This window comes from Caretta caretta, chromosome 17 (assembly GCF_965140235.1).
Source record: "Caretta caretta isolate rCarCar2 chromosome 17, rCarCar1.hap1, whole genome shotgun sequence".
NCBI lineage: Eukaryota > Metazoa > Chordata > Testudines > Cheloniidae > Caretta > Caretta caretta.
Genome location: NC_134222.1, coordinates 2,815,595 through 2,840,011, shown reverse-complemented (window position 1 = coordinate 2,840,011; position 24,417 = coordinate 2,815,595). Strand labels below are relative to the sequence as shown.

The 24,417-nt window shown below is 43.0% G+C and overlaps 1 protein-coding gene across 2 annotated transcripts in view; it reads left to right on the top strand.

Moving 5' to 3' along the window:
* SLC6A4 (solute carrier family 6 member 4) overlaps positions 1–24,417 on the top strand; it is a 42,879-nt gene that overhangs the window by 3,183 nt on the left and 15,279 nt on the right. For both annotated transcript variants that reach the window (XM_075120829.1, XM_048823694.2), the window contains exons 2-12: positions 9,080–9,672; positions 12,384–12,518; positions 13,499–13,718; positions 15,002–15,140; positions 16,529–16,663; positions 18,547–18,650; positions 20,050–20,177; positions 20,862–20,974; positions 22,114–22,245; positions 23,432–23,531; positions 23,894–23,994. In XM_075120829.1, coding sequence (XP_074976930.1) covers positions 9,222–9,672; positions 12,384–12,518; positions 13,499–13,718; positions 15,002–15,140; positions 16,529–16,663; positions 18,547–18,650; positions 20,050–20,177; positions 20,862–20,974; positions 22,114–22,245; positions 23,432–23,531; positions 23,894–23,994 — 1,758 coding nt within the window. In that variant the 5' untranslated portion in view covers positions 9,080–9,221. The remainder of the gene's footprint in view (positions 1–9,079; positions 9,673–12,383; positions 12,519–13,498; positions 13,719–15,001; positions 15,141–16,528; positions 16,664–18,546; positions 18,651–20,049; positions 20,178–20,861; positions 20,975–22,113; positions 22,246–23,431; positions 23,532–23,893; positions 23,995–24,417) is intronic.

Genomic DNA, 24,417 nt, shown 5'->3' with positions numbered 1-24,417 from the left:
TCCAAAGAGGATGGATCTAGACTGTTCTCAGCGATAGCAGATGACAGAACAAGGAGTAATGGTCTCAAGTTGCATGTGGGGGAGGTTTAGGTTGGATATTAGGAAAAACTTTTTCATTAGGAGGGTGGTGAAGCACTGAAATGGATTACCTAGGGAGGTGGTGGAATCTCCTTCCTTAGAGGTTTTTAAGGTCAGGCTTAACAAAGCCCTGGCTAGGATGATTTAGTTGGGGATTGGTCCTGCTTTGAGCAGAGGGTGGGACTAGATGACCTCCTGAGGTCCCTTCCAACCCTGATATTCTATTATTCTATTCTATGAATCTGGACCTTGATAAGTTATGTCCCTTCAGGTGCCAGTATTATTCACATACAAGGTCCATGTTACTACCTGCATATTTTAAATGTATCATATTATAAGGGGCTTGGATACTCTGGTGATGGGGAGTGGTATAAAATCTCAAGACACATAGATATATTTAAGCATGCATAGTGGATGTGATCCAAATCCCACTGATTTCAGTAGGCTTTGGATCAGATCTATCATCTACACATTTTATTTAAAACTGGACTAGATAAAGCATAAATAAAACAAGCTGCAGAGATCAACCCCACATTGGCTGAGGGATGAACTAGAAGTGAAGTAATGCCTCTCCCTGTGCCTAACTCTTTGATTCTCTAGCTGACCAGCTCCAAAGCTAGGACTGTTTGTCAAGTGATTACATACTTTTCTATGCTCGTTTTGAAGATTTAAAATACAGTGCATCCCAATTACTGTCAATTTGCTTAATGGAAAATTCAGATTGTAGGGAAAGGTTTTCTTGGGACCAAACTGCTTTGCATGAAATCAATACAAATGGGCCCATTCAATAGCAAATTATATTAAATGATTGCCAATTCTAAACAGGATTTTCCTGGTATAAAGAGCAAGTAAAATTCATTGGGACATATGCTGTGAGCAAGTTTTCAAACTGTAATTGGCCAGAATTGGTCTATTTGTCTATTGTTTCCAAACAGCTCTCATTGCCATGGCATCTCTGCTCCTAAACTAATCTGTCATTTAAATATCTGAAATAAAGCATCTCTCCTGGCCTGTGCTGGTACAGAAGGCAAGAACGGAGAAGAGGATTTAAGGAGCCTCTCTATTCTCCCCTCCACATATGTAGTAAAACAGGATCTCTCTCATCCTCAAGAGTGTTGCAGTAGGGACAGTTTGTGCAAGTCCCTCATGGCAGCCCTGTGCAGGGGGACAGAAGTGGAACTATGCAAGGCTGTAAAGAAGAAGGGCAAGAGACTTTTGAATAGATACTTATGTGGATCCAGTGTCTGGGAACCTTTACATATGCTGTGGAGAAGTGCTGAGGTTGCTATTGCAGCCTGGAGGCTAGAACAGTGGTTGCAGAAGAGCTGCGCTGCCTTCTCCCATGCTAGAGGAATGATTTGTAATCCCTCACAAACGCCTACTAAGTTCCCTAAAAGAGACCAATTTACTTGGGCTTTGTGTATTTGTGTGTGTCTGCTTGTGTGAGTTTCATTCTTTGCATAAAGTGTCATTTGAAGCCAAAGAGCAACATTATTTTTTAAGAAAAATCCCCAAACAGCTAAAAGTAAAAGTGAGAACTAATTTCGGACACATTAACTGAAATAATTTCAATTTATAGTGTGGAAGAGACTAAGAAATAGCTTGTTCTGTTTTGCTAAGTATATGTGTTACCCTTTAATTCTCCAGTTCAGAGCAGTTTAGTTCTTAGTAGGTGCTGATCTGTAAGTGGAGGATAGGAGTAAGCCAGATGGAACACAGGTTCCTATCATACCCAAAGTGATATTAATAACATGAAAGTCCTTCTACAGGAATTCAGCTCTAACACAGCCAGTGGCTGATATACCAGCAAGATCAAGTGTTGGTTTTTAAATCATTAAATTTAAAAAGAAAAAGTAATCTGTTTGAAGTGAAATGCATGCAAATATATGTATTTCATGACTGCAGGATTTAAAATAGCCTGGATGACTTTATGACCAATAATATCTTTTATAATTGTGCACATTAAGAATAAACCAATCTCATACTGCAGGGCATAAGCTAATCATTGCATGGGTCAGGAAGGAATTCACATACAGTACAGTTTTGCATAACTCAGAAGAGGCATGGTGGTTTGCCTTCCTCTGAAGCATCAAGTATTGGTTGGTGCCAACAGCAGGATATCAGGTTTGGTTGGCTTAATCTTCTAGCCAGAATTTAGATTGAAGGTCTGAAGCTCACCTTTTCAAAAATGTAGAGAACAGGAAAAGGACTAATATCACATATCAGAATTTCCTCTCACCTTTCTCACACAGGTTTCAGAGTAACAGCCGTGTTAGTCTGTATTCGCAAAAATAAAAGGAGTACTTGTGTCACCTTAGAGACTAACCAATTGTGAGCTGTAGCTCATGAAAGCTCATGCTCAAATAAATTGGTTAGTCTCCAAGGTGCCACAAGTACTTCTTTTACTTTCTCACACAGGATCACTGAGAAGCAAATGAGAGGAATTATATGTATGTTGCACACCTTGCCACTAGAGGTCACCGTATGCCTCATGAAATAAACTAGCAGACACTAGTAAAACAGTGAACTGCCATAGTCAGGTCCGAGATGGGATTGGAACCCAGGGCAATGGCATTCTAAGAGGACTTCTCTGCTAGATGAGCCAAAGATGTAGTTTTTGTGTATGGTGTAAATCAAGATGTTGCTAATGAGCTTTAGAGCCTTCCCATTTACTCTCTAGTCACGAGTGGGAGTAACCAAAAGTCACTTTATCTATGGGGGGAGGGATAGCTCAGTGGTTTGAGCACTGGCCTGCTAAACCCAGGGTTGTGAGTTCAATCCTTGAGGGGGCCATATGGGGCAAAAAATTGGGGAGGGGTCCTGCTTTGAGCAAGGGGTTGGACTAGATGACCTGCTAAGGTCCCTTCCAACCCTTATATTCTATGATTCTAAAGGCTGTTTGGCCTATGTGAACTAGTGACTTTGGTCTAGTTTCTAGTGAACATGAATCCACATCTCAGTGAGGCTGGCATTTTAGGCAGAGAGGTCAAGGACAGAATGGGTACAGAGGGCAGATTTCCCATGACCCTAGAGGTGGCTTCTCTAGAGAAGAGTGAGGTACACTGGAAGTGGGTGAAGCTTACACTGCTGGGCCCTTTCTGTGCTCTGTACTATACTCAATTTGTGGATAATGAGAGGACTGTGGTTTACAGTATTGTCAGTCTGTCACCTTTCACAGACCCCCAAAATCTTTAATCTCTGTGTCAATACATTCTACACTCTGAATTAAAAGGATGGGAAGAGGAGCAGATACTTTGGGCCTCTGAAAGACTAATACCACACTTATGAAAGGCAACACAAAACTAACTCCAGTTTCCAGGTCACATGTTCTTCATAAGCTTTTTCTTTTCTTTGTTTTTCTTTCTTTTTTCATCCTGCAGCTGTTTCAGTTGTTGATAAAGAGCCAATACGTGTTTATGTAAGAGTGACCGTTGCAACAGCTCAGAACAAAAATAGATAATAAACTGTTATCCCTGATGCCATTCACTAAAATAGCCAAATAGTACTAGATACTACAGTGACAGAGAGCGACAGAATATAAGAGGGATCCTCCAGGATAGGCATAACTCTCCCCGGGATCAGGATACCTATCCCGAGGGCCCCTGCACATCCCACAATATGTTGTCCACCTCCAAGAACTTCACTTCTACTCTTATTAAATATTTATACTGTTCATATAAATATAATACCTTTGCATGTGTGCTGTCTTTTCTCTTAAGTTGTAGCCAATAAAGAAACAAGACGTTGTCTACTGTCCACATGGCACTTTCTGGGTGTTAAAATCCTAGGGCTAAGTGACATTATCTGCTAAATTTAGCTCACTGAGGCTCCAGCATTACATATCTATGCTCATCACTACACAGCTGTAAAGTCTGTTGCTCCAGAGACATTTCCCACAACAAACAGCTGTACCTGTCTTTTTAAAAAGGAGATCCAATTCATGTTGAGGTCCTGGGGAGGTCACAACCCATTTTATGGGCTTGAAATTAATTCTACTGAAAATGTTACCAAAATATTCTAATTAATCTGGTACTCCCTTCCTTTCTATTTGAACGTGGGTGGCAGGCGCCCAGAAGGAGTTTTGTTCTAGACAGACAGAAATCTTACTTGCCACAGACGTAGTTAATGAACCCTTCGGCTATCTTTTCTTGGTAAAGAAGAATGTGTCCATTTCACAGACACAGATTGACAGATGAAAGCATCCTGTAAGAATGCACCTGGATGCACTCTTTGTGAAATGTCCTTACTTAGCCATAAGTATGTGACTGGCTCATCACCACAATCTTAAGTACCCAGATCCTGGGATGAAACCTGATTCATTTAGTACCCCTCTGGGGATTTTTGGAAGAAATCAAAGTGAATGGGGAGAGATGGAGGGGCCATTTAGTTATTTTTAGTGAAAGTCAGGGACAGGTCATGGGCAATAACCAAAATTCACGGAAGCTCACGACCTGTCCCTGACTTTTATTAAAAATAATTATGACAAAATGGGGAAGGAAGAGGGTCCAGCACACACCGCTGCTGGGGCTCCAGGATCCCCCCACCCACGGTGGCTGAGAGTGCGGTGTCCCCCCTGGTGCTGGTAGCAGCTGGGAGCTGTGGGCTTGGGGCCATGGGGTGGGGGGATCCTCCCTGTCACCCATGGCAGCAGCTCAGTGCTGCAGGGGAGTCCCTGTTGGCTGACAACTCCAGCCCTGCCACTCTGGGACTAAAGCGAAAAAGTCCCAAAGGTGTCTGGAAGTCATGGGTTCTGTGACTTCCATGACCTCCATGACAAAATCTTAGCCTTAAGCATGTGTAATGCATTTGTTTAACTCAGTGTTTCTCTCTGGATGTTGCATTTCCGCATGTCTTGCCATAAAACCACTTCCTAGGGAAGCTGCTCTTTTCATTGCTTTCCAGCAAGTGCGGGACAATCTCCATGAAATCATCAACACAACTTGTATAAGATACCACTTGCAGGGAATTCAGGCTAGGTCTCTGTCTAGGAGCAGAGGTACTGCAATACTAGAGAAGATCATTGCTTGATTTAACCCCATACCCTGCCTCCAGCAGTGGCCTTTCCCTCATTTTCTGTTGTGTATGGAAAGCTTGTGTAAACTGGCAGGGCTCTTCAGTGCTGTCCCACACCAGAGCCTTCCACATGGAGCTTTCACCTGCCTCCACCCCCCAGGCTTCTGGGGAAGTGGTGGGCTGGTGGCGTTACCAGGATATTTAAATTGTGTTTGAACTGTATATTTCCACTGTAAGGGATAGCTGCCCATTGTGATTTTTATAACTATAATATGTCTTTATTGTCCAGTTGAACAAGCTTACAATAAAATTTAAATGGGCTGCTCAGGCTCCAACCAGCTCCATCTTTGCAGTGTGGTATGGAGAGCTGCCTTTCTTGAGGTTCCAGATTTAGTGTGTTCCCTGCTAACATCTGTCCAAGCCTCTGAAGGCCAGATTTTCAAAGGTATTTATGTCTGACAATGAATAGGGTACCTAGTGGGATTTCAGAATGGTTAGGTGCCCAACTCCCATTGATTTCAGTGCAAAATAAACCTGCTCAGGTGCTTTCAAAAATCCCACTAGGTGCCTTTCTGCATCTTTGGGCACCTAAACACCTTTGCAAATCTTGCCTTGAGCTCTTTATTGAGCCCTCAATCCAATGCCCTGCCTCTGCTGAGATGTTAGCAGGAGAATTTAGCAGGGAGTGGCTTTCTGTCCATCAGTGCTAGTTTAGGGATTCTGCACCCTGTCAAAAGTGATTTTGGTTAATGATGGCTGAGAAGTATCCAGGTTTGATACATTAGCCACTGTGGCTTTGGAGCTGCACGCAGTGAGAGTGCAGTTGGCCAAGGGCACAGATCATGTCTAATCTCAGCCAAACACTGGACTTGTTTGAGGAACAGTGCAGTAAGAGATTCCTTCTGGAATACAAAAATTTAAACGTATATCTCCCAATTAGCCATTGGGAACTATAAATTAGCACTAAAGGATAGGTTTCAGAGTAGCAGCTATGTTATTCTGTGTCTGCAAAAAGAAGAGGAGTACTTGTGGCACCTTAAATTTGTTAGTCTCTAAGGTGCCACAAGTACTCCTGTTCTTTTCACTAAAGGATAGTGACTCTAATGGGAACAGAGCCCAACATAATTTAAGTAGGAAGAGATGGAGGTTGACTAGAGATACCTTAAAGGCTGATGTGTAAGGCATGGAAAGTTCAGTCACACAAGGTGTGTAATTAGCTGAACATCCATTACTGCTTTCTAGATTACTAGCACAGGTGTAAAGTCCAGTAGGGCTCAGGTTACTTCTCCATATTTGTACCTGGTGGTGGTGAACACCCTCAATGCAGAAAGGGGAGAAAGAATGGCTCTGGCCTTACCTAGGTCTTTTATGTTAGCGTCCATGGCGTGAAGGTCCTCCTGACCTGTATGAGTTCTTCTGGGAGACCGGCAAGGACTTGGACTCCAAAGATGCCCAGGTTTTATAGTCTTGCAGGTAAAACAGAAATCACTCATCTCTGCTGTGTGATTATTTTTTGCTGGGACTTTGAAGATGTTTCTATCTTTGTGGATGATTAACTTACGGTAGTAGAATATCATTAAATACTATTATGAGAATTTGGCATTAACTACACAGTGCCTAAGACAAATATCTGGGTGACTGAGGAGTGTATATGGTGTGAATGAGGAACTGATAAGGTAGCTGTGAATTAGCAGGCTTTATTCAGATCTCCAGGGGTCTAATCTTGACAGCTTCTTACTTGACAACTCACCTCCTCTTTCCTCTTACATCCTTCCATGAGTAGGGAGAGATGTAGATCTAGTTGTCTGGGCACAAAACTGGGTGTCAGGAACCCCTTGGTTTTAATCCTGGCTCTAACAATGACTGCCTCTCTAACATTCAGCAAATAGCTTCATCTCTCTGCCTTAGTTTTCTCATCTGTAAAATTGAGGGAATATTTATTCCTCTTCATGGGGTGTTATGGTAATTATTTGCGGTTGTAAAGTGCTTTGAAAATGAGAAGTGTCACACAATAATGATAATTTGATATATTTAATGGCATGCAGTGGCATGCATACCAGTTTGCAGGCAGAAAGAAGACAAAGTCCATGCCCCAAGAACTCTACAATACCAGGGCTAAATTACTCCCTTATACTCTCCCGTGAGTAAGGGGTGGGACATAGCTGCATTGCCCCAGCAGCAGACACCAGAACAGTCACAATTCCTCTCCCACTCCTTCCTTGCTCTGAAGGAGAAGTAATTACCCCATCTCCTGGAGCACCCTGCTCTCCTTGGGGTATTCTGGAGGGCAAGTGGGAGGAAAGGGAGGTGAAGCCAGGGCTCCTCCCACTGCCTGCCCCCTTGCTTGCAGTGGGGAGTCTGATCAGAGTAGCCCTTACTCTCCCCGCATGGCTGGAGTCACAATCTGAGCACAGCCAAACATGAGAAAGGGTGTGTGTCTTACTGCCTCGAGCAGTCAAGTAAGGGCTGTGACAAGCTAGCCCGAAATGAGACAGAGAGATTACCAGGAAATGAAAACAAACTACAGCATAAAGGGAGACGAGAACACCCCACGCAAGGGAAAGGGATGAACAGTGCTCCTGAGAGGATACTATTTACAAAGAGGGAGTTTTCCGCTATGTTAGGTCATTGCATTGTATCGTCTATGAGAGATTTTAAATAAGGTTGGAAAGCACAAAACTGATCCTAGTAGGATGTCCTTTCCAGTAATGCTTTGCTACCAGACTGGTCTCCTCTCCACGAGTTTAGCTTTCAGACCCAAGATAAACCTGAAGGTGGGTCTCCCTAACAGATTTAATTTTTAAAGATAAGCATATGAAGCTCTCACTTGTTAGTCGGGCACCTAAATAACTTCCATTTGCTATTTCTTTTCCGCAGTTTAAAAAAAAAATTAAAGTAGCCCTGACCATCTTCCCCACATATTAATATTGCATGGAACCTCAAAAGGTTTGAGAATGTATTTAATTCAGATAAGTACCTTCCGGTTTGGATAGTTAACTGAACCTCCCCTTAAACCTCTTGGATCTGCCAAATGTGGCTGATTATGTAAGAAATCTCTGGTAAGATTTCTGGAAAGATGTGAATAAGAAAAATAATTTGCAAATATGTAAAGATTTGTTTAAGTAACACTTGCTATCTTTCCCTTAGGGACGTAAGCACCTCAAACAGTATAGGTAGAAGACATGAGATGCAATTATGAAAAGGAAAATGCAGGCTGAATAGCTGGGAAATTCTGCCCCCAGTTGTGCAAGTCAGGATGATTCCTGAGGTCCCTTCCAACCCTGATATTCTATGATTCTATGATGGAGGCTCCTGATTGTGACACTGGTGTGGTTCTGCTGCACAAGGAGGTGATCGGAAATGGCAGGACCATGTTGGGCTGTGCCTCTCCAGGAATGCAGTGAACCCTGTAGGGCACATGTGCAGGATGAGTTAGGGAACAAGCTGGACTGGGGAACTGTCACTCCACAGAGCCTGCAGTCCTCTCCTCATCTCTCCCAAAGTGTGGAGGGTCACAAGTTGTTGGCTACATGCAGTGGCTCCACTCCTGTTCTGCAGCTGGAGGGAAAGGATTAGCCCCCGCCTTTCTTTTGACAGGTTTCAGAGTAGCAGCCGTGTTAGTCTGTATTCGCAAAAAGAAAAGGAGGACTTGTGGCACCTTAGAGCCACTTCATCGGATCCATCCGAATCTCTCTGTCTTCCATCTGATGAAGTGAGCTGTAGCTCACGAAAGCTCATGCTCAAATAAATTGGTTAGTCTCTAAGGTGCCACAAGTCCTCCTTTTCTTTTTGTGCCTTTCTTTGTGGTTCTCCTCAGTTTGAGATACTGTGACTGATCATAGGATTATCCCGTAAATGATACTTATCTCTTGGGGGTGGCTTTATTTTAAAAGACTGTGTTTTATTCACCATACCTGTAGTAGCTATACCTGTACAGCCACCAGCAAGCCTTGTAACAGAGTTCAACTCTTTTTCTGCTTCTTTGAAGCTGTGTTTTTCTGCAGTCCAGTGGACATAAAGACTAGAGAGTTTCTGGCAGCAGTGGGAAGACTGAGCAGCAACTTGACACAAGGGGATTCTGGTCCAGGTCACTCACAAATGGACAGCAGCACCATCTTTTAACCAGCAGAATGGAGAAGTCATCCAGCAATGAGAACCAGCCTCTGACTTCTAAGAAAGAGCTCTTGGACTGTACAGAAGGTGAAGATTGCAAAGAGAATGGACTCTTGGTCAAGAACCCTAAATCTGCCCTGCAGCTGGTCGAGGATGGGAATAAGGTCCACCCCAGCCAGGGAGACAAAGGGGAAGCAGGTCAGATCTCAAATGGCTACTCAGTGGTTCAGAACCCAGTTCCGTGCGATGGAATAGCAGATGGGGAAGATGTCCAGTGCATGGCCCCAGCAGCCACAAGTACCACCACTTCCACCACTTGTGGGGTGGAAGCTCAACCACAGCTGCTGGAGCCGGAGGAAAGAGAGACCTGGAGTAAAAAAATGGACTTTCTTCTCTCTGTCATTGGCTATGCAGTGGATCTGGGCAACATATGGCGATTTCCCTATATATGCTACCAAAATGGAGGAGGTCAGTGTTCAGCCCTATGTGCCATTCCTTAGAAGCTGTCTTCTTTGGGTATAAATGGGTCAGTTCTATGGCTCAAGTTAAACCTATGAGACCAACAGTAAGCAACAATGGATTATGGAGCAAGAGGAACTGATTTATGAGTAGGGCCCTACCAAATTCCTGGTCCATTTTGATAATTTCACGGTCATAAGATTTTAAAAATAATAAATTTAATGATTTCAGCTATTTAAATCTGAAATTTCATGGTGTTGTAATTTTAGGGGTCCTGACCCATGAAGGAATTGTGGGGGGAGGGGGGAAGAAGGGGTTGCAAGGTTATTGTAGAGGGTGTTGCAGTACTGCTTTACTTTCTTCTGTGCTGCTGCTGGCAGCGGCGCTGCCTTCAGAGCTGGGCAGCTGGAGAGCGGCGGCTGCTGGCCGGGAGCCCAGCTCTGAAGGCAGAGTTGCTGCCAGCAGCAGGGCAGAATTAAGGATGGCATTGTGTGGTGTTGCCTACAGAGCTGGGCCCTCAGTCAGCAGTTGCCACTCTCCAGCCGCCCAGATCTGAAGGCAGCAGTGCAGAAGGGTGGCATGGTATTGCCACCTTTACTTCTGTGCTGCTGCTGGCAGGGTGCGGCCTTCAGAGCTAGGTGCCTGGCTAACAGCCCCCACTTGCTGGCTGCCCAGATCTGAAGGCAGCCAGAAGTAAGGGTGGCAATACTGTGACCCCTCTGCAACTCCCTTTTGGGTCTGGCCCCTCAATTTGAGAAACACTGGTCTACCCTATGAAATCTGTATAGTATAGGATAAAAGCACACAAAAGACCAGATTTCAGGGGGGGAGACTAGATTTCACAGTGTTTTCATGGCCGTGAACTTGGTACAGCCCTATTTACGAGATAGATTAAAATAGCAAAATATGTCTAGAGTCAGATAAGGGTTGCTGGGACATATGCATCAACTAATAGATGAGGGCTATAAACACAGAGGTGGAAGAGGAATTATCTAGAATGATGCAAGCTCCAGTATAGCTGGAAAGCATGAGATGAAAATAAGAAAAGGAAAATGTAGATTTAATATTAGGCAAAACATCCTGCCCTAAGATCAGTTGGACTATAGAACAGTCTCCCAAGGGAAGAGATAAGACCAATCCCCAGAAACATTTAAATTCAGACTAACCAATATACCAGAAAATGTCAGTGCTACAGGTGCTCAGTACAATCAAACAATGATTGTAACCAGTGAGTGTGCTGAAAAAGGGCCTATATCCCCTTAATGCATCTAGGCATTGCACCAGAGGAAGACATTATTTTATCTTTTGCCCCATCTTGCTGCTGCACGCATGGTAGCCAATAAAATCTTCGTGAATTCCCTGTATGTTTGGGTACAGAAGCCTGGGAATAGGAGTACTGTTGACTGTGCCTGCTAGGAGACAATCTTACAATAGTTCAGAACTTCATTCCACTGGATACTTAAGCCTTCCTTACAGCAGTGAGCATTACCTGTGGCACCTGAGAATTGGACTTTTAGCCATTTGTGATGCTCCAGCCTGATACACAGTAACTGAACTGCTTTGGTGCTTATGGCATTGACTTTCAACACAAGACAGTTGCCACACACAGTGGTGAGCAGTTACTTGCATGAGTAATCCTGTTGAAGATGATGGGACTAGTCATGTGAGTAACTGCTCACCAATGTGAGTAAAGGGGTCACAACCTGGCCCTTCAGGAACAAACCCACAAGTCTCGTTTTGTGTGACATTACAGAAAGTTTCACTGGACTGGCCTCTCAAGATCATGGGGTGTCAAGGTTCCTTCCACACTCTGAACGCTAGGGTACAGATGTGGGGACCTGCATGAAAACCTCCTAAGCTTACTTTCACCAGCGTTAGGTTAAAACTTCCCCAAGGTACAAACTATTTTACCCTTTTCCCTTGGACTTTCGCTGCCACCACCAAACGTTTAACCGGTTACTGGGAAAGAGTTGTTTGGAAACATCTTTCCCCCCAAAATCCTCACTAAAACCTTGCACCCCCCTTCCTGGGGAAGGCTTGATAAAAATCCTCACCAATTTGCATAGGTGACCACAGACCCAAACCCTTGGATCTTAAGAACCATGAAAAAGCTTTCAGTTTCTCAAAAGAAGAATTTTAATAGAAGAAAAAGTAAAAAGAATCACCTCTGTAAAATCAGGATGGTAAATACCTTACAGGGTAATTAGATTCAAAACATAGAGAGTCCCTCTAGGCAAAACCTTAAGTTACAAAAAGACACAAAAACAGGAATATCCATTCCATTCAGCACAGCTTATTTCCTCAGCCATTTAAAGAAATCATAATCTAACGCATATCTAGCTAGATTACTTACTAAGTTCTAAGACTCCATTCCTGTTCTGTCCCCAGCAAAAGCATCACACAGACAGACACAGACCTTTTGTTTCTCCCTCCCCCCAGCTTTTGAAAGTATCTTGTCTGCTCATTGGTCATTTTGGTCAGGTGCCAGCGAGGTTATCCTAGCTTCTTAACCCTTTACAGGTGAAAGGGTTTTTCGTCTGGCCAGGAGGGATTTTAAAGGTTTTTACCCTTCCCTTTATATTTATGACACGGGGTCACATAGGTTTTACTGTCATAGTTAAGTGCAGTGTGTATTGGATGTGGGGCTTGAAAAATTGTTCTTTATGAAGTACACCAGAAGTACTACAAGAAGTTACAGTCATGTCCTTTCTTCCTTGCAGGAGCATTTCTCATCCCGTACACGATCATGGCCATCTTTGGAGGCATCCCGCTCTTTTACATGGAACTAGCTCTGGGACAGTACCACAGGAATGGGTGTATCTCAGTTTGGAGGAAAATTTGTCCTATTTTCAAAGGTAGTAAGGGGAACAGGCAGCTTACCATGATCCCTTAGGGTAACCGGCAGAGATTTTCTTTAAGGGTGGAACAATTACTGACAATAAGAGATAACATGAAGGGCTAATGTCAAGTGGTTTAGGGCCCACATTTAGGTTATGTAAGAAAAGCTTTCATGAAACCTGGAATTAATTACTTTTCTAAGTAATGTGCTTTTTAAAAAAGCAATGTCAAGTTGTTTTATATACATAAACATTGCCCTAATTGTTTTCCAATCCAAAGGATGCAGCCTCCTACTAGTGTCTGAAGACCAGGGAGTGAAACTGACTAGAAACAATCCACTGTACTTTCACTGACCCAAGCCAGAAAAAAAATACAAAATCATACAGAGAACATTATAAGGGTGAAAGTAAATTGAACTTTCAAAATTATTCCATTTTTAATATTTGAAATGGTATTAGAAACACGAGTTAGGAAAAATATTGCAAATTCTTTATTTTTATCCCAGAGATCTTTTAAACAAATTACCCTTCAGCTCCATTCCATTTCTCTCAGCCATCCTACTGGCAGTGATAATAGAGGATCTTTTATAGTTGCCTTTTACATGCTTGTTACCCTTGCTCCCAGTACCAGAGTTAGATTTGGTTTTGTTTTGCTTGGTTGGTTTGTTGTTTGGGGGTGTGGAGGATGAGGGAATACACATCACAGTCAAAATTCCAGAGATTGGGGCCTGAATCAGGCTAGCATTTACACGTTATGTTCAGAACCGGGATGCTTTTCTGAAGTGGGGCTTGGGCAAATCACCCCCACTTTCTGAAGTCCCCACAAAGTTCCAGAGCATTCTAAAAAAATATAAAGGGAGGCCGTGGTGTATGTTGTGCCCTCCTTTCTGGATGCCTCTGGCAGGTACTGATTTTAGTTCATGTGGATTACCCACTCCTCCTTTCACTGGACCCAGCCTTCACATTTCCACTCACATAACTGCTTTCTGCCTTACCAGGAATTGGCTTTACTATCTGCATAATAGCTCTCTACATAGCCTCTTACTACAATACCATCATGGCTTGGGCCCTCTACTACCTCATTTCATCCTTCACGGTGGAGCTGCCATGGATCAGCTGCAAAAATGCTTGGAACACCGGCAACTGCACCAACTACTTCATCAATGCCAGCATTACCTGGACCCCACACTCCATCTCCCCTGCAGAAGAATTTTATACGTAAGTGCATGTAAGTGGAGACACGATATCAGAAAGAGGGGTAGAAAATGCAGCATGCTTTTCTTTAGAGGGTAACCCGGGTATTTATCAATCACATGGGTTTTTAAAAACTGTCTAAGGATTAAAATGCATGCAGTTGTGGTTATGTGTAGGATGGGGGTGTCTTTTATCTCTCATGATTTAGAGCCTAAGCACTCTCTGTATTAGGCTCAACGGGTAGTTATCAATGGCTCCATGTCTAGTTGGCAGCCGGTATCAAGTGGAGTGCCCCAAGGGTCGGTCCTGGGGCCGGTTTTGTTCAATATCTTCATAAATGATCTGGAGGATGGTGTGGATTGCACTCTCAGCAAATTTGCGGATGATACTAAACTGGGAGGAGTGGTAGATATGCTGGAGGGGAGGGATAGGATACAGAAGGACCTAGACAAATTGGAGGATTGGGCCAAAAGAAATCTGATGAGGTTCAATAAGGATAAGTGCAGGGTCCTGCACTTAGGACGGAAGAACCCAATGCACAGCTACAGACTAGGGACCGAATGGCTAGGCAGCAGTTCTGCGGAAAAGGACCTAGGGGTGACAGTGGACCAGAAGCTGGATATGAGTCAGCAGTGTGCCCTTGTTGCCAAGAAGGCCAATGGCATTTTGGGATGTATAAGTAGGGGCATAGCGAGCAGATCGAGGGACGTGATCGTTCCCCTCTATTCGACATTGGTGAAGCCTCATCTGGAGTACTGTGTCCAGTTTTGGGCCCCACACTTCAAGAAGGATGTGGATAAATTGGAGAGAGTCCAGCGAAGGGCAACAAAAATGATTAGGGGTCTGGAACACATGAGTTATGAGGAGAGGCTGAGGGAGCTGGGATTGTTTAGCCTGCAGAAGAGAAGAATGAGGGGGGATTTGATAGCTGCTTTCAACTACCTGAAAGGGGGTTCCAAAGAGGATGGCTCTAGACTGTTCTCAATGGTAGCAGATGACAGAACGAGGAGTAATGGTCTCAAGCTGCAGTGGGGGAGGTTTAGATTGGATATTAGGAAAACTTTTTCACTAAGAGGGTGGTGAAACACTGGAATGCGTTACCTGGGGAGGTGGTAGAATCTCCTTCCTTAGAGGTTTTTAAGGTCAGGCTTGACAAAGCCCTGGCTGGGATGATTTAACTGGGAATTGGTTCTGCTTCGAGCAGGGGGTTGGACTAGATGACCTTCTGGGGTCCCTTCCAACCCTTATATTCTATGATTCTATTTATTACACAAACATCAACAATGTGCTTTTCTCTCCTGTTTTAGCCGCCACGTTCTACAGGTGCAAAGATCCAAAGGGCTGGATGATCTGGGAGGCATTAGCTGGCAATTGACCCTCTGCTTATTGTTGATTTTCACTATTGTGTACTTCAGCATCTGGAAAGGGGTCAAAACATCTGGCAAGGTGAATGCAAAAGCAAGAGGAAGTTGCTTGATATAGCGTAATTTCTGCCACATGTCTGGAGCAGCCTATTAACATGAGAGAAAGTAAGCTTAGAATTGTCTTCAGGACAGGGACTGCAAATTCACATACATGTGAATAGTGAGTGCTACCGTAATCCATATAATACATGCTAACAGCATGTTGGGTTGCTGTGCTGCAGATAAAGATCATCCTACCCAGAGGATCTGAACAGGTGTGGAGGTTGACCTCTGATTACTGCTCTGTTGAGCCTCAGTTCCATTGTTTCTTTTTCTACAGATGGGCCTTGCTGTCTGCTGTCAGAGCAAGCCATGTTACCAAAATAGGGCTGCTTAATACACATTCATTTTCAAATAATGAGTAATAAATCTTTCCACTGACAGAGAACCTCCTGTGTGAGGACCTCAGATCACCTTACAAAGATTAGTGTTAAAAGAAAAGGAGTACTTGTGGCACCTTAGAGACTAGTGTTGTTATTCCCATTTTACAGAAGGGGAAATTTAAGTGCAGAAAGCTTAAGACCAATGTTTTCAGAAGGGTCACCTAATTCTGCATGCTCTCATTTCTGAATGCCCAGTTGGAGACAGTTAGGGCCTGACTTTCAGGGGTGCTGAGCTTGGCATTTTCAAATCTCCTCATCTGGAGTTGTGAGCACTCAGCAGCTCTGAAAATCTGGGCCTAAGGGTCTCAGGTTAGGCACCCAACATTTGTGGACACTGCTCAAAATTCTGGCTGCAGTGTCTTACTCAAGGTTGGACAATTATTGAGCAGCAGAGCTGGAAATGGATTGTAGGAGTCTGATTCCCATTCCTTGCTCAAACCACTAAACAAGGGTAGTCCCTTTTCAGATGAAAAAAGGCAGTGGTCCGTGCACACAGATGGTATCAAATTAGGCAACTCGTCTATCTTTTGACTACAGCTACAGCAAACCTGGATTCAGAAGCTGGAGCTGACTGCCTCTGAGAGGAGAATGCATAAATATTGGTGGGGCAGTCAGACCTATGGTGTTGAATAAACTAGCTTACACACCATAAATAGTGACCTGGATGGCATTAAGGAAGACAACGTGACCTAGTTGTTAAGAGGAGGGGAGTAGGAGTCTGGGCTCCTGGGTTCTAATTCTTAGCTCTGCTACTGATTCACTGCAGGATGTTGGGCAAGTCATCTAATTACTCTGTGCTATATTTGCTCCTTCATTTAAAGTATAGTAATACATTATTGCCTTTGTAAAGCACTTTGACAACTTTGAATGAAAGGTGTTATAAGTCTAAATATTACTGTTCATTCGACATTGTTACCATTATCATCACTTAGCTGTTTCCCTCAATCAGTACCCATGGCAAACACGGTCTTAATGTTTTCTCTAACAGGTGGTGTGGGTGACTGCCACGTTCCCTTACATCATACTCTTTATCCTGTTAGTACGAGGGGCCACATTGCCTGGAGCCTGGAGGGGGGTTGTCTTCTACCTGAAGCCTGACTGGCAGAAACTCCTGGCCACTGAGGTAAGGAACTTGTTGTAAAGTGGCAATTGATTTCAGCCTGTAAACTTGTATACTTAAATCTCTCCTTTTCAGAACAAGGCTACTGTCAGCATAGTAATAGGTGCCTATGGATTCTGAAGATTAACTCCAATTCTTTTAAATCTTTGTAAAAAGTTTTTTGCAGTTGTAATAATTATGCAAGATAGAGATAACTAAGCTGTTACTGCTTCTGGTCTTACTCTGCTAGCTAACCTTAATCTAAACTAGTGGATACCCTGTAGCTCTGCTGACTGCTGGATGACCAGCAGATGTTGGAATGGGCTAAATCACCTTTAATGGAGTCCACTATCAGGTGGCTGGACTCACTGCCTGGATTTCGGAATTGTGAATATTGCCACCATCGAAAAAACTCAAGCCATCGGCCCTGTGTCAAGCTGTGGCAGATGAGCCCGAAGAGATCCTCCTTTCCAGACAAGTGGCGCTTGACTCAGGTGGAAATCTCCCACGTACTCCATGCAGACATAGACAGCAGGAAGACTATCAGACTCAACACACTAAGCTTGATGAAGTGATGACAGCTGGGCAGGTGTGAATGTGTGGGGAGAGGGAATACACCACACAGTCCTACAAATACTACCAACTTTAGGAGAGAGAGCAGGTATGGGGATGAGACCATAATAAAACAAAACAACATGTCAACCCAGTGTCTGATTTAGATTTGAACCCGTGTGGAAGAGGCAATCAGTCCATCAGGCTGCTGACTGTGTTTGCTTCGCTACAAGTGAAAGTCGCTAATGGGGAGGGAGATGGAAAAAACCCAAAGCAATAAATACAACAAATACAAAGATTAAAAACTCTAATGTTTGTGAGTCTGCAGCTACCCAGCTGATATGGAGAGTTTTCAATGAAGAGGAAATGAAGAGATAAAGCATCATCTCCAATAAGGAACCACGTCTTCCTAAAAGCAATAAAGGACATTGGTATTGTATTGAATATATCTGAAGTGAGGACAGCAGATTGCAATCTGTGCGCCGGCTGGCATCAGAGCTCTATCCAGGGGAGGTGCAGGCTAGTCACATAGAAGGAGTATGTTAGAAATGAGCTGCAGTGAACTCCATGTTGCAATCAAGAGGGAATAAAGGAACCAGGACTTTTCCTTTCAGGGATGGAACAGAGATCAACAGTTTGGAGATGCCACTCAGTAAGACTCCGGCCAGTGTAGCACAGTGTTTTTGTAACCAGGTCATCACACTTTTATTGGACATGGCTACAAAATGGTTGAGTTGTGTTCACACAGCTGGAGTTGCACCCACACCACCAAATGTATTTGGATCAATCCAGGGAGCAATCACACAGTGCTTTAGCCCAGAGGACATGCGCCCAGACACACACATGGGGCAATGCACTCCAGCTGTCCTTCTGCACAGAGACCCTGGAGGAAGGAAGACAGGCCAAACCCATTACAAAGGCACAGTTACAATGCAAAAACAATGTGCTACAGGAAGACTGCCATCTGTCAGCCTAGGATACTGTCAAGGGTGAAACACTGATAGCTGGCACAGTTACTGAATATTTACTGTGTTGTGTATAGAAATGTGGTAGCATTTCACCTATGGTGACCTTCTCGAAGGATAAATCCTAACTATGCCACGAGTGAAAATAAGTATGGTGGCCTCACTGTGCTGGGTATTTGCCTCTGTCATAAAACTACAAAAGTATTTGTCACACTTCAGCACAAAATCTTTGATCCATGTAACAAGCTCTTAATAAAATATTTGTTAAGATAGGACTAGACTATATACAGGCTGTTGAATCTAATTCGTAGCACCAGTGGACTGTAGAGTGGCATTTGCTCTATGTTTAACACCATCTTTTCTTGATCCTCTGCCTCTTACGTTTTTCAGGTCTGGGTGGATGCTGCAGCTCAGATTTTCTTCTCTCTAGGTCCAGGTTTTGGGGTCCTACTAGCTTTTGCCAGCTACAACAAATTCCACAACAACTGCTACCAGTGAGTTCCACCTCAGTGTAAGAAATAGTCAATAAAAGGACAGTGTTAGAATGTAAACAGTTTATGTATTTTTAAAAAAAATGAGAAATGTAACGCTGGTGAAAGTTGCCAGGTTGTCAGTCCTGTAGGGTGAATTCTATCTGCAGAACAGGTACATTCCCTTTAGCATCAGCGCAATCTTCCCTCACATCACATCCAGCCAATGTGCCTCACTTCAAGGCAAGTTGGGAGTTTGCTTTCCATGTCTAGTCAATTATTATTGTCTTGTGGCAGCACCCAGGAGCCCCAGTTGCAGACCAGGACCCTCTTGTGGTAGGCTCTGTACAAATATGGAACAAAAAGATGGTCCCTCCCCAAACAGTTTATAACCCATGTAATTCTTGATCTCTGCTGAAACTGCCCATAAGGGGGCCAATTACTTGTAGAGGTGAGGCTGTGATACGGACACCTGTCCAATAGGATCTGGACTAAATCCACCACTGAACAGCCATCAGATTGTAACAATATTTAGTTACTGCAGCTTAGATCAGCTATAACTTGGTAAAGGGCTCTGTGGGTTGTTTCCTTATTTTCTTAAGGATGTTTATTATGTCCTGTGAAATGAAACCTGCAAATCATCATTCTCTCTAAAGCTATTACTATATCATTCTGAATCCAGTATTAATTAGATTGGTGTGATGTGTCTGGTATGCAGCCAAACAGACAGCCGAACAGATGTTGAATGAAATGTCTGAAGTTCTTCCTTAGACCTATAAGACACAACAATTCAAAACTCTATCCAAAAGAGAACCAATATATCAACAGACAAATCAGTAGTGCCCCAGTTTCCTGGGCATAAAGGAGACACATACCTTGTCTCATTCCAAGACAAAACAGGACATCAACAGGGCTGTGGTACAACCTTTAGATGTCCTTTAGAGATTCAGGCTGCATCATACTGGTAAATGGATACTATCAATGGATCTGGGAGCATGGTCTGTGATAATCTCAAAATGTTTTAAAAACTACCAGTACCTATCAGTCCAACGATCATTTCAACAGTGAAATGCAGCTGCCTTTGGGGCAAAACATAGCAGACAGGTGGACAAACAGGAGAGCAGGAGAAAATGTAGCTAAAGACACCAAGGCAAAGCCTTACTACCCTTCTGAAAAATGCTATGTGATTTTTAGCATCCATGCAAAGACAGAACCTTAATTTTCCTAAGGTCTTTCCCAACAGACCCTCACATATTAAAATATATGAATGAATATTTATATACTCTGGAAAGTTGAAGGGCTGTATTGAAACGTGCTCCCAGGTGGTCTAGATAGTTCAAAATCAATACTGGGCCTTCTGGCAATACACCATTCTTTCTGGCAGATGTTCGCTCTCTGAGATTCATTGGGTTTTCTCTTCCAGGGATGCACTGGTTACCAGTACTGTGAACTGCATGACTAGTTTTGTGTCTGGATTTGTCATTTTCACTGTGCTTGGATATATGGCTGAAATGAGGAATGAAGAGGTGTCAGAGGTTGCTAAAGATACTGGTAGGGGAACTTATTCTATTGCTGTCTTAAATTTCCTCTGAAGTTTCGATAGAACTTGTTTGATTACATTCCAGATGGGGAGATATTCTTACCACACAAACATGACCATGTAATCCATTTAAAATTCAGGATTAGGGGAAAGACCCTGGCCTGGACAAACACTCCAAACTGCACAAAATGTTTTGTAAAAAGAAAAGGAGTACTTGTGGCACCTTAGAGACTAACCAATTTATTTGAGCATGAGCTTTCGTGAGCTACAGCTCACTTCATCAGATGTATACTGATGAAGTGAGCTGTAGCTCACGAAAGCTCATGCTCAAATAAATTGGTTAGTCTCTAAGGTGCCACAAGTACTCCTTTTCTTTTTGCGAATACAGACTAACACGGCTGTTCCTCTGAAACCTGTCAAAATGTTTTGTATATACTATGATTAATCATACTGCTTTATGACTATCATAAAACAGTGAGCAGCATACAGTGTGCTACACAGCTCCAAAATGGTTCTACGAAGATAAAAGAATGTAGAAATCATGTTATATGTCACCTAGTGACCCTTACTGTGACTACACTTGGTAACACTCCCCTGTGGACAAAGGCATTTCCAGGTGTGAGTGAAATGGTCCCTCTTTTTCAGAGCAGAAGGATTGACCTGTAATAACCACCTGTTCTCCCTCTTGGTACCAGGGCCCAGCCTTCTCTTCATTACCTACGCAGAGGCCATTGCAAACATGCCTGCTTCAACCTTTTTTGCCATCATATTTTTCTTGATGTTACTCACTCTGGGATTAGACAGCACGGTGAGTGGGTATCATTAGTGAGAGGGGCCCTGAATGGATGGATGAAGTTAAGCATTTGGAATTATTCCAGCATGTTCCAAAATAAATCTGCAGAATTAAACGTAAACTCTTTTTTTGATAATAGAGCAACTATACTAATACGCTGAGGTCCTTGGATGAAGGGTGCTAAATAAGTGCAAAATGCATTGCAAACATTCGTTAATCTTCATAACCCCTGGGTCACAAAATAGTATTTATTATCCCTATTTCAAAGTTGGGGACACTGAGGCACAACACGATTAAATGATTTGCCCAGTCACACAGTAAGTCAATGGCAAAGCTGGGAACAGAACCCAGAATATTCAACTTCTAGAACCCTGCTTTTAACCAGCAGGTGATGTCCTCTCTCTTCTTGTACATTGGAAGCATTTAATTACCTGTCAACATGCAAGTCAATGACATGTTTCTGGGATTTTTCACAGGTAACAGGATTTAGAAGGTGGGAACAGAAGGTGGATTTCTCAAAGTGGGGCACAGTGCTATAAAGATTTTGCCACGAGCCACATAGTTATTGCAGATTAAGGACCAAATTCAATCCAAAATCAACTCCATTGACTTCATAGTCTTAGCTATAATGAGCCATTTACTTATTGTTATTTATTATTTGTAATATGGTAGTTCCCGTTATGTGTTAGGCACTTCCCACACATATGAGACAAAATCCCTGTCCTAAAGAGATCAAGGTCTCTGAAGACATGATGGAGATGTTTCCAGAGCAGTCATCTCAAGCCTATCACATTCAGATACATGCCAAAAGTTCATTGTCCTAATTGTATCTTATGGTATGTCCACACTTAAAACACTATAGCAGCACAGCTATAGTGCTTCAGTATAGACACTCACTACAGTGAGCCGAGGGGTTCTCCCATTGCTGCGGGTAATCCATCTCCCCAACAGGTGGTAGCTAGGTTGACAGAAGCACTGGCTAGGGTTAGGTTGACATAGTTCTGGCTTTCAGAGGCTGTGGATTTTTCAAATGTCTGAGAGATGCAGCTATGCCAATGTACGTTTTCATTGTCCAGCAGTTGTGGGGTGTGTGGGGAATGCAGGGTGGGAAGGATGCTTTCTTTTTTTCTATGACTCTTTGCTGTGCTTTTCAGTTTGCAGGACTGGAGGGGGTGATCACTGCAGTGCTGGATGAATTTCCACATGTCTGGAGCAAGCGCAGGGAATGGTTTGTCCTTGGTCTGATCATTGCTTGCTTCCTGGGGTCATTAACAACTCTGACATTTGTAAGTACCTCACCCAACATTGTGAACCTTGCTTATTGGCAGTCGGCTCTAGCTGATATCTGCAGGAGGGAAGTGTTTCCCAAACAGAATCTCAAGGAGTCTCATCAAATATGTGAAATCCTATTAGTCCAGTTGAGAGGAGTTGTTTTCCTTATAGGGTTGGAGACTGTCGGTGGAATGAATGTGAGCAGTCGTGCTCATGAAGGAATCTGACAATGTTGTAACTTGACAAAGTTTCAGTGTACAGTACATAATAAACCACACAAATACTGCTCAGACTGGTACTTTACCACGACGCAGTTCATTCCAGCTGATTAACCCTTCAAACCTTCACCCAAAATCCCAGCTTTTACAAAATTAAAAATTATCAGTTTAATTTTCAAAGGGTTAGAAATAAATTTCAAATCAAGAAAAGGATGGATACAAAATCCAGTTCTAGAAACTACCATAAATGGAATTTAGTGAACTGGAGTCCAGAAGCTCCTGGCACTGGATAATGGCTCATATGTGAATCTACAGCACTTACATATTCCTTCTTTCATACATGCCAAATATTGTCCTAAGTTAGACCTATGCAACCTCTGTCTAGTCACTGGGGTTTCATTGCTGTAACAGGAGAACAAATTGGTCAGCTTTTGTAAAAGATGTGGGGGAAAAATTCACTGGCTTTTACATTCCACTGTTTGTTTTATGAGAAATTCCCTCGTGGTTTAAAGCATTTACAAGGAGCCAGGTTCCTGTAGAACACACAGCTCTCTTTTCTTGTAGCTGAGTCCAGATCCAGGAGGAAAGAATAGAACGTAATGCTGCCTTTGTTTCCTGCTCAGTAACTAATGCTCAGGGACAGAGAAGGAAGTTGCCATCAAAGGAGGGCACAGAAAAGCACAGATCCCATCAGATTAGCTCATTAAAATCCAACTAGAAATGTGTGCCGCTTCCCTTTCAGTTTTTCTGCATGTCCATTCTATTGGCAAAGGATGATCACAGGAAGTTAAAGCAAGAGTACTGGACAAGTCATTAGTACTGTCAAGTATTACTCAAGGCCAGAGCAGGCAGCAAGTGATGGGATAGAGTGAATTTTGCACGGGTGAATGCTCTCTTTCCAAATGAGGAGAGTATATGACTAGTAGTACAAAACTTCTATTCTGGTGATTTTGGCTAATCAGTACCACAATCTCTTCTCTAGGGTGGTGCATACGTAGTGAAGCTGTTTGAAGAATATGCTACAGGCCCTGCTGTCCTAACAGTGGTGTTTCTGGAATCCATTGCGGTGGCCTGGTTCTATGGTAAGATTGTTCCCGCACTTACAACCCATGCCGACCAGACTCCCAGGCATTTGCCAAATAGTATTTCCGCCAGCTTTGTGGACAGGGGTACTGATGTCACATAGAAAAAGCAATTTACAGATTACTTAATCGGAAAACAATGTTACCAATTACTTTGTCATGTAAGCATAGTACAATCTTGATCTCCAAATGGGTTGGGAAACACTGAATGACTTTGGATAATGGAGGTTTCTGTGTAATGAAAAGGTTGCAGGGACACGACCACAATGTTTTCTGCTGGATGCTAAATGCATTTCCTGGTTATATCAACGTTTGAATAACCTTTTTCTCCATGTCCCTCTACCATCCATTTATTTTCACAGGCATCAACCAGTTTTGCAGTGACATGAAGGAAATGCTGGGCTTCACTCCAGGCTGGTACTGGCGACTCTGCTGGGTAGCAATCAGCCCCATCTTTCTTTTGGTGAGTTCATCTTCCCAGCCCAAGACAGTCAGTTTACTAGTGTAATACCTTAGAGTTCCAGATATGGGATTTTCATTTACATAATATTCACGTTCTACTCTCTAATGCCAGCTTTTGGAAGCCAACAATCTTAAATCAGTGAGACTAATCTGATAAAAGCAGCTAGGATTAGTTAGTAGATCAACACTGAGTTTGTTTGGTTTTTTTTTTTTTTTTTGTTACTTAGATAAACAATGATGATACTGGAAAACTTTAATAACCTGCAACACAGGACAAGGCTAATTTGATCTTTGCTGCTTTAGATTTATGTCAGTGAAGTAAAATAGTAAAAGGATGCTGATAAAAAGCACAGAAAAAAGAGAAGTTAAGATAACAGATTTACAAGCTGTTTGATCAGCCACTGCCTGGCAACTTCAGAATACA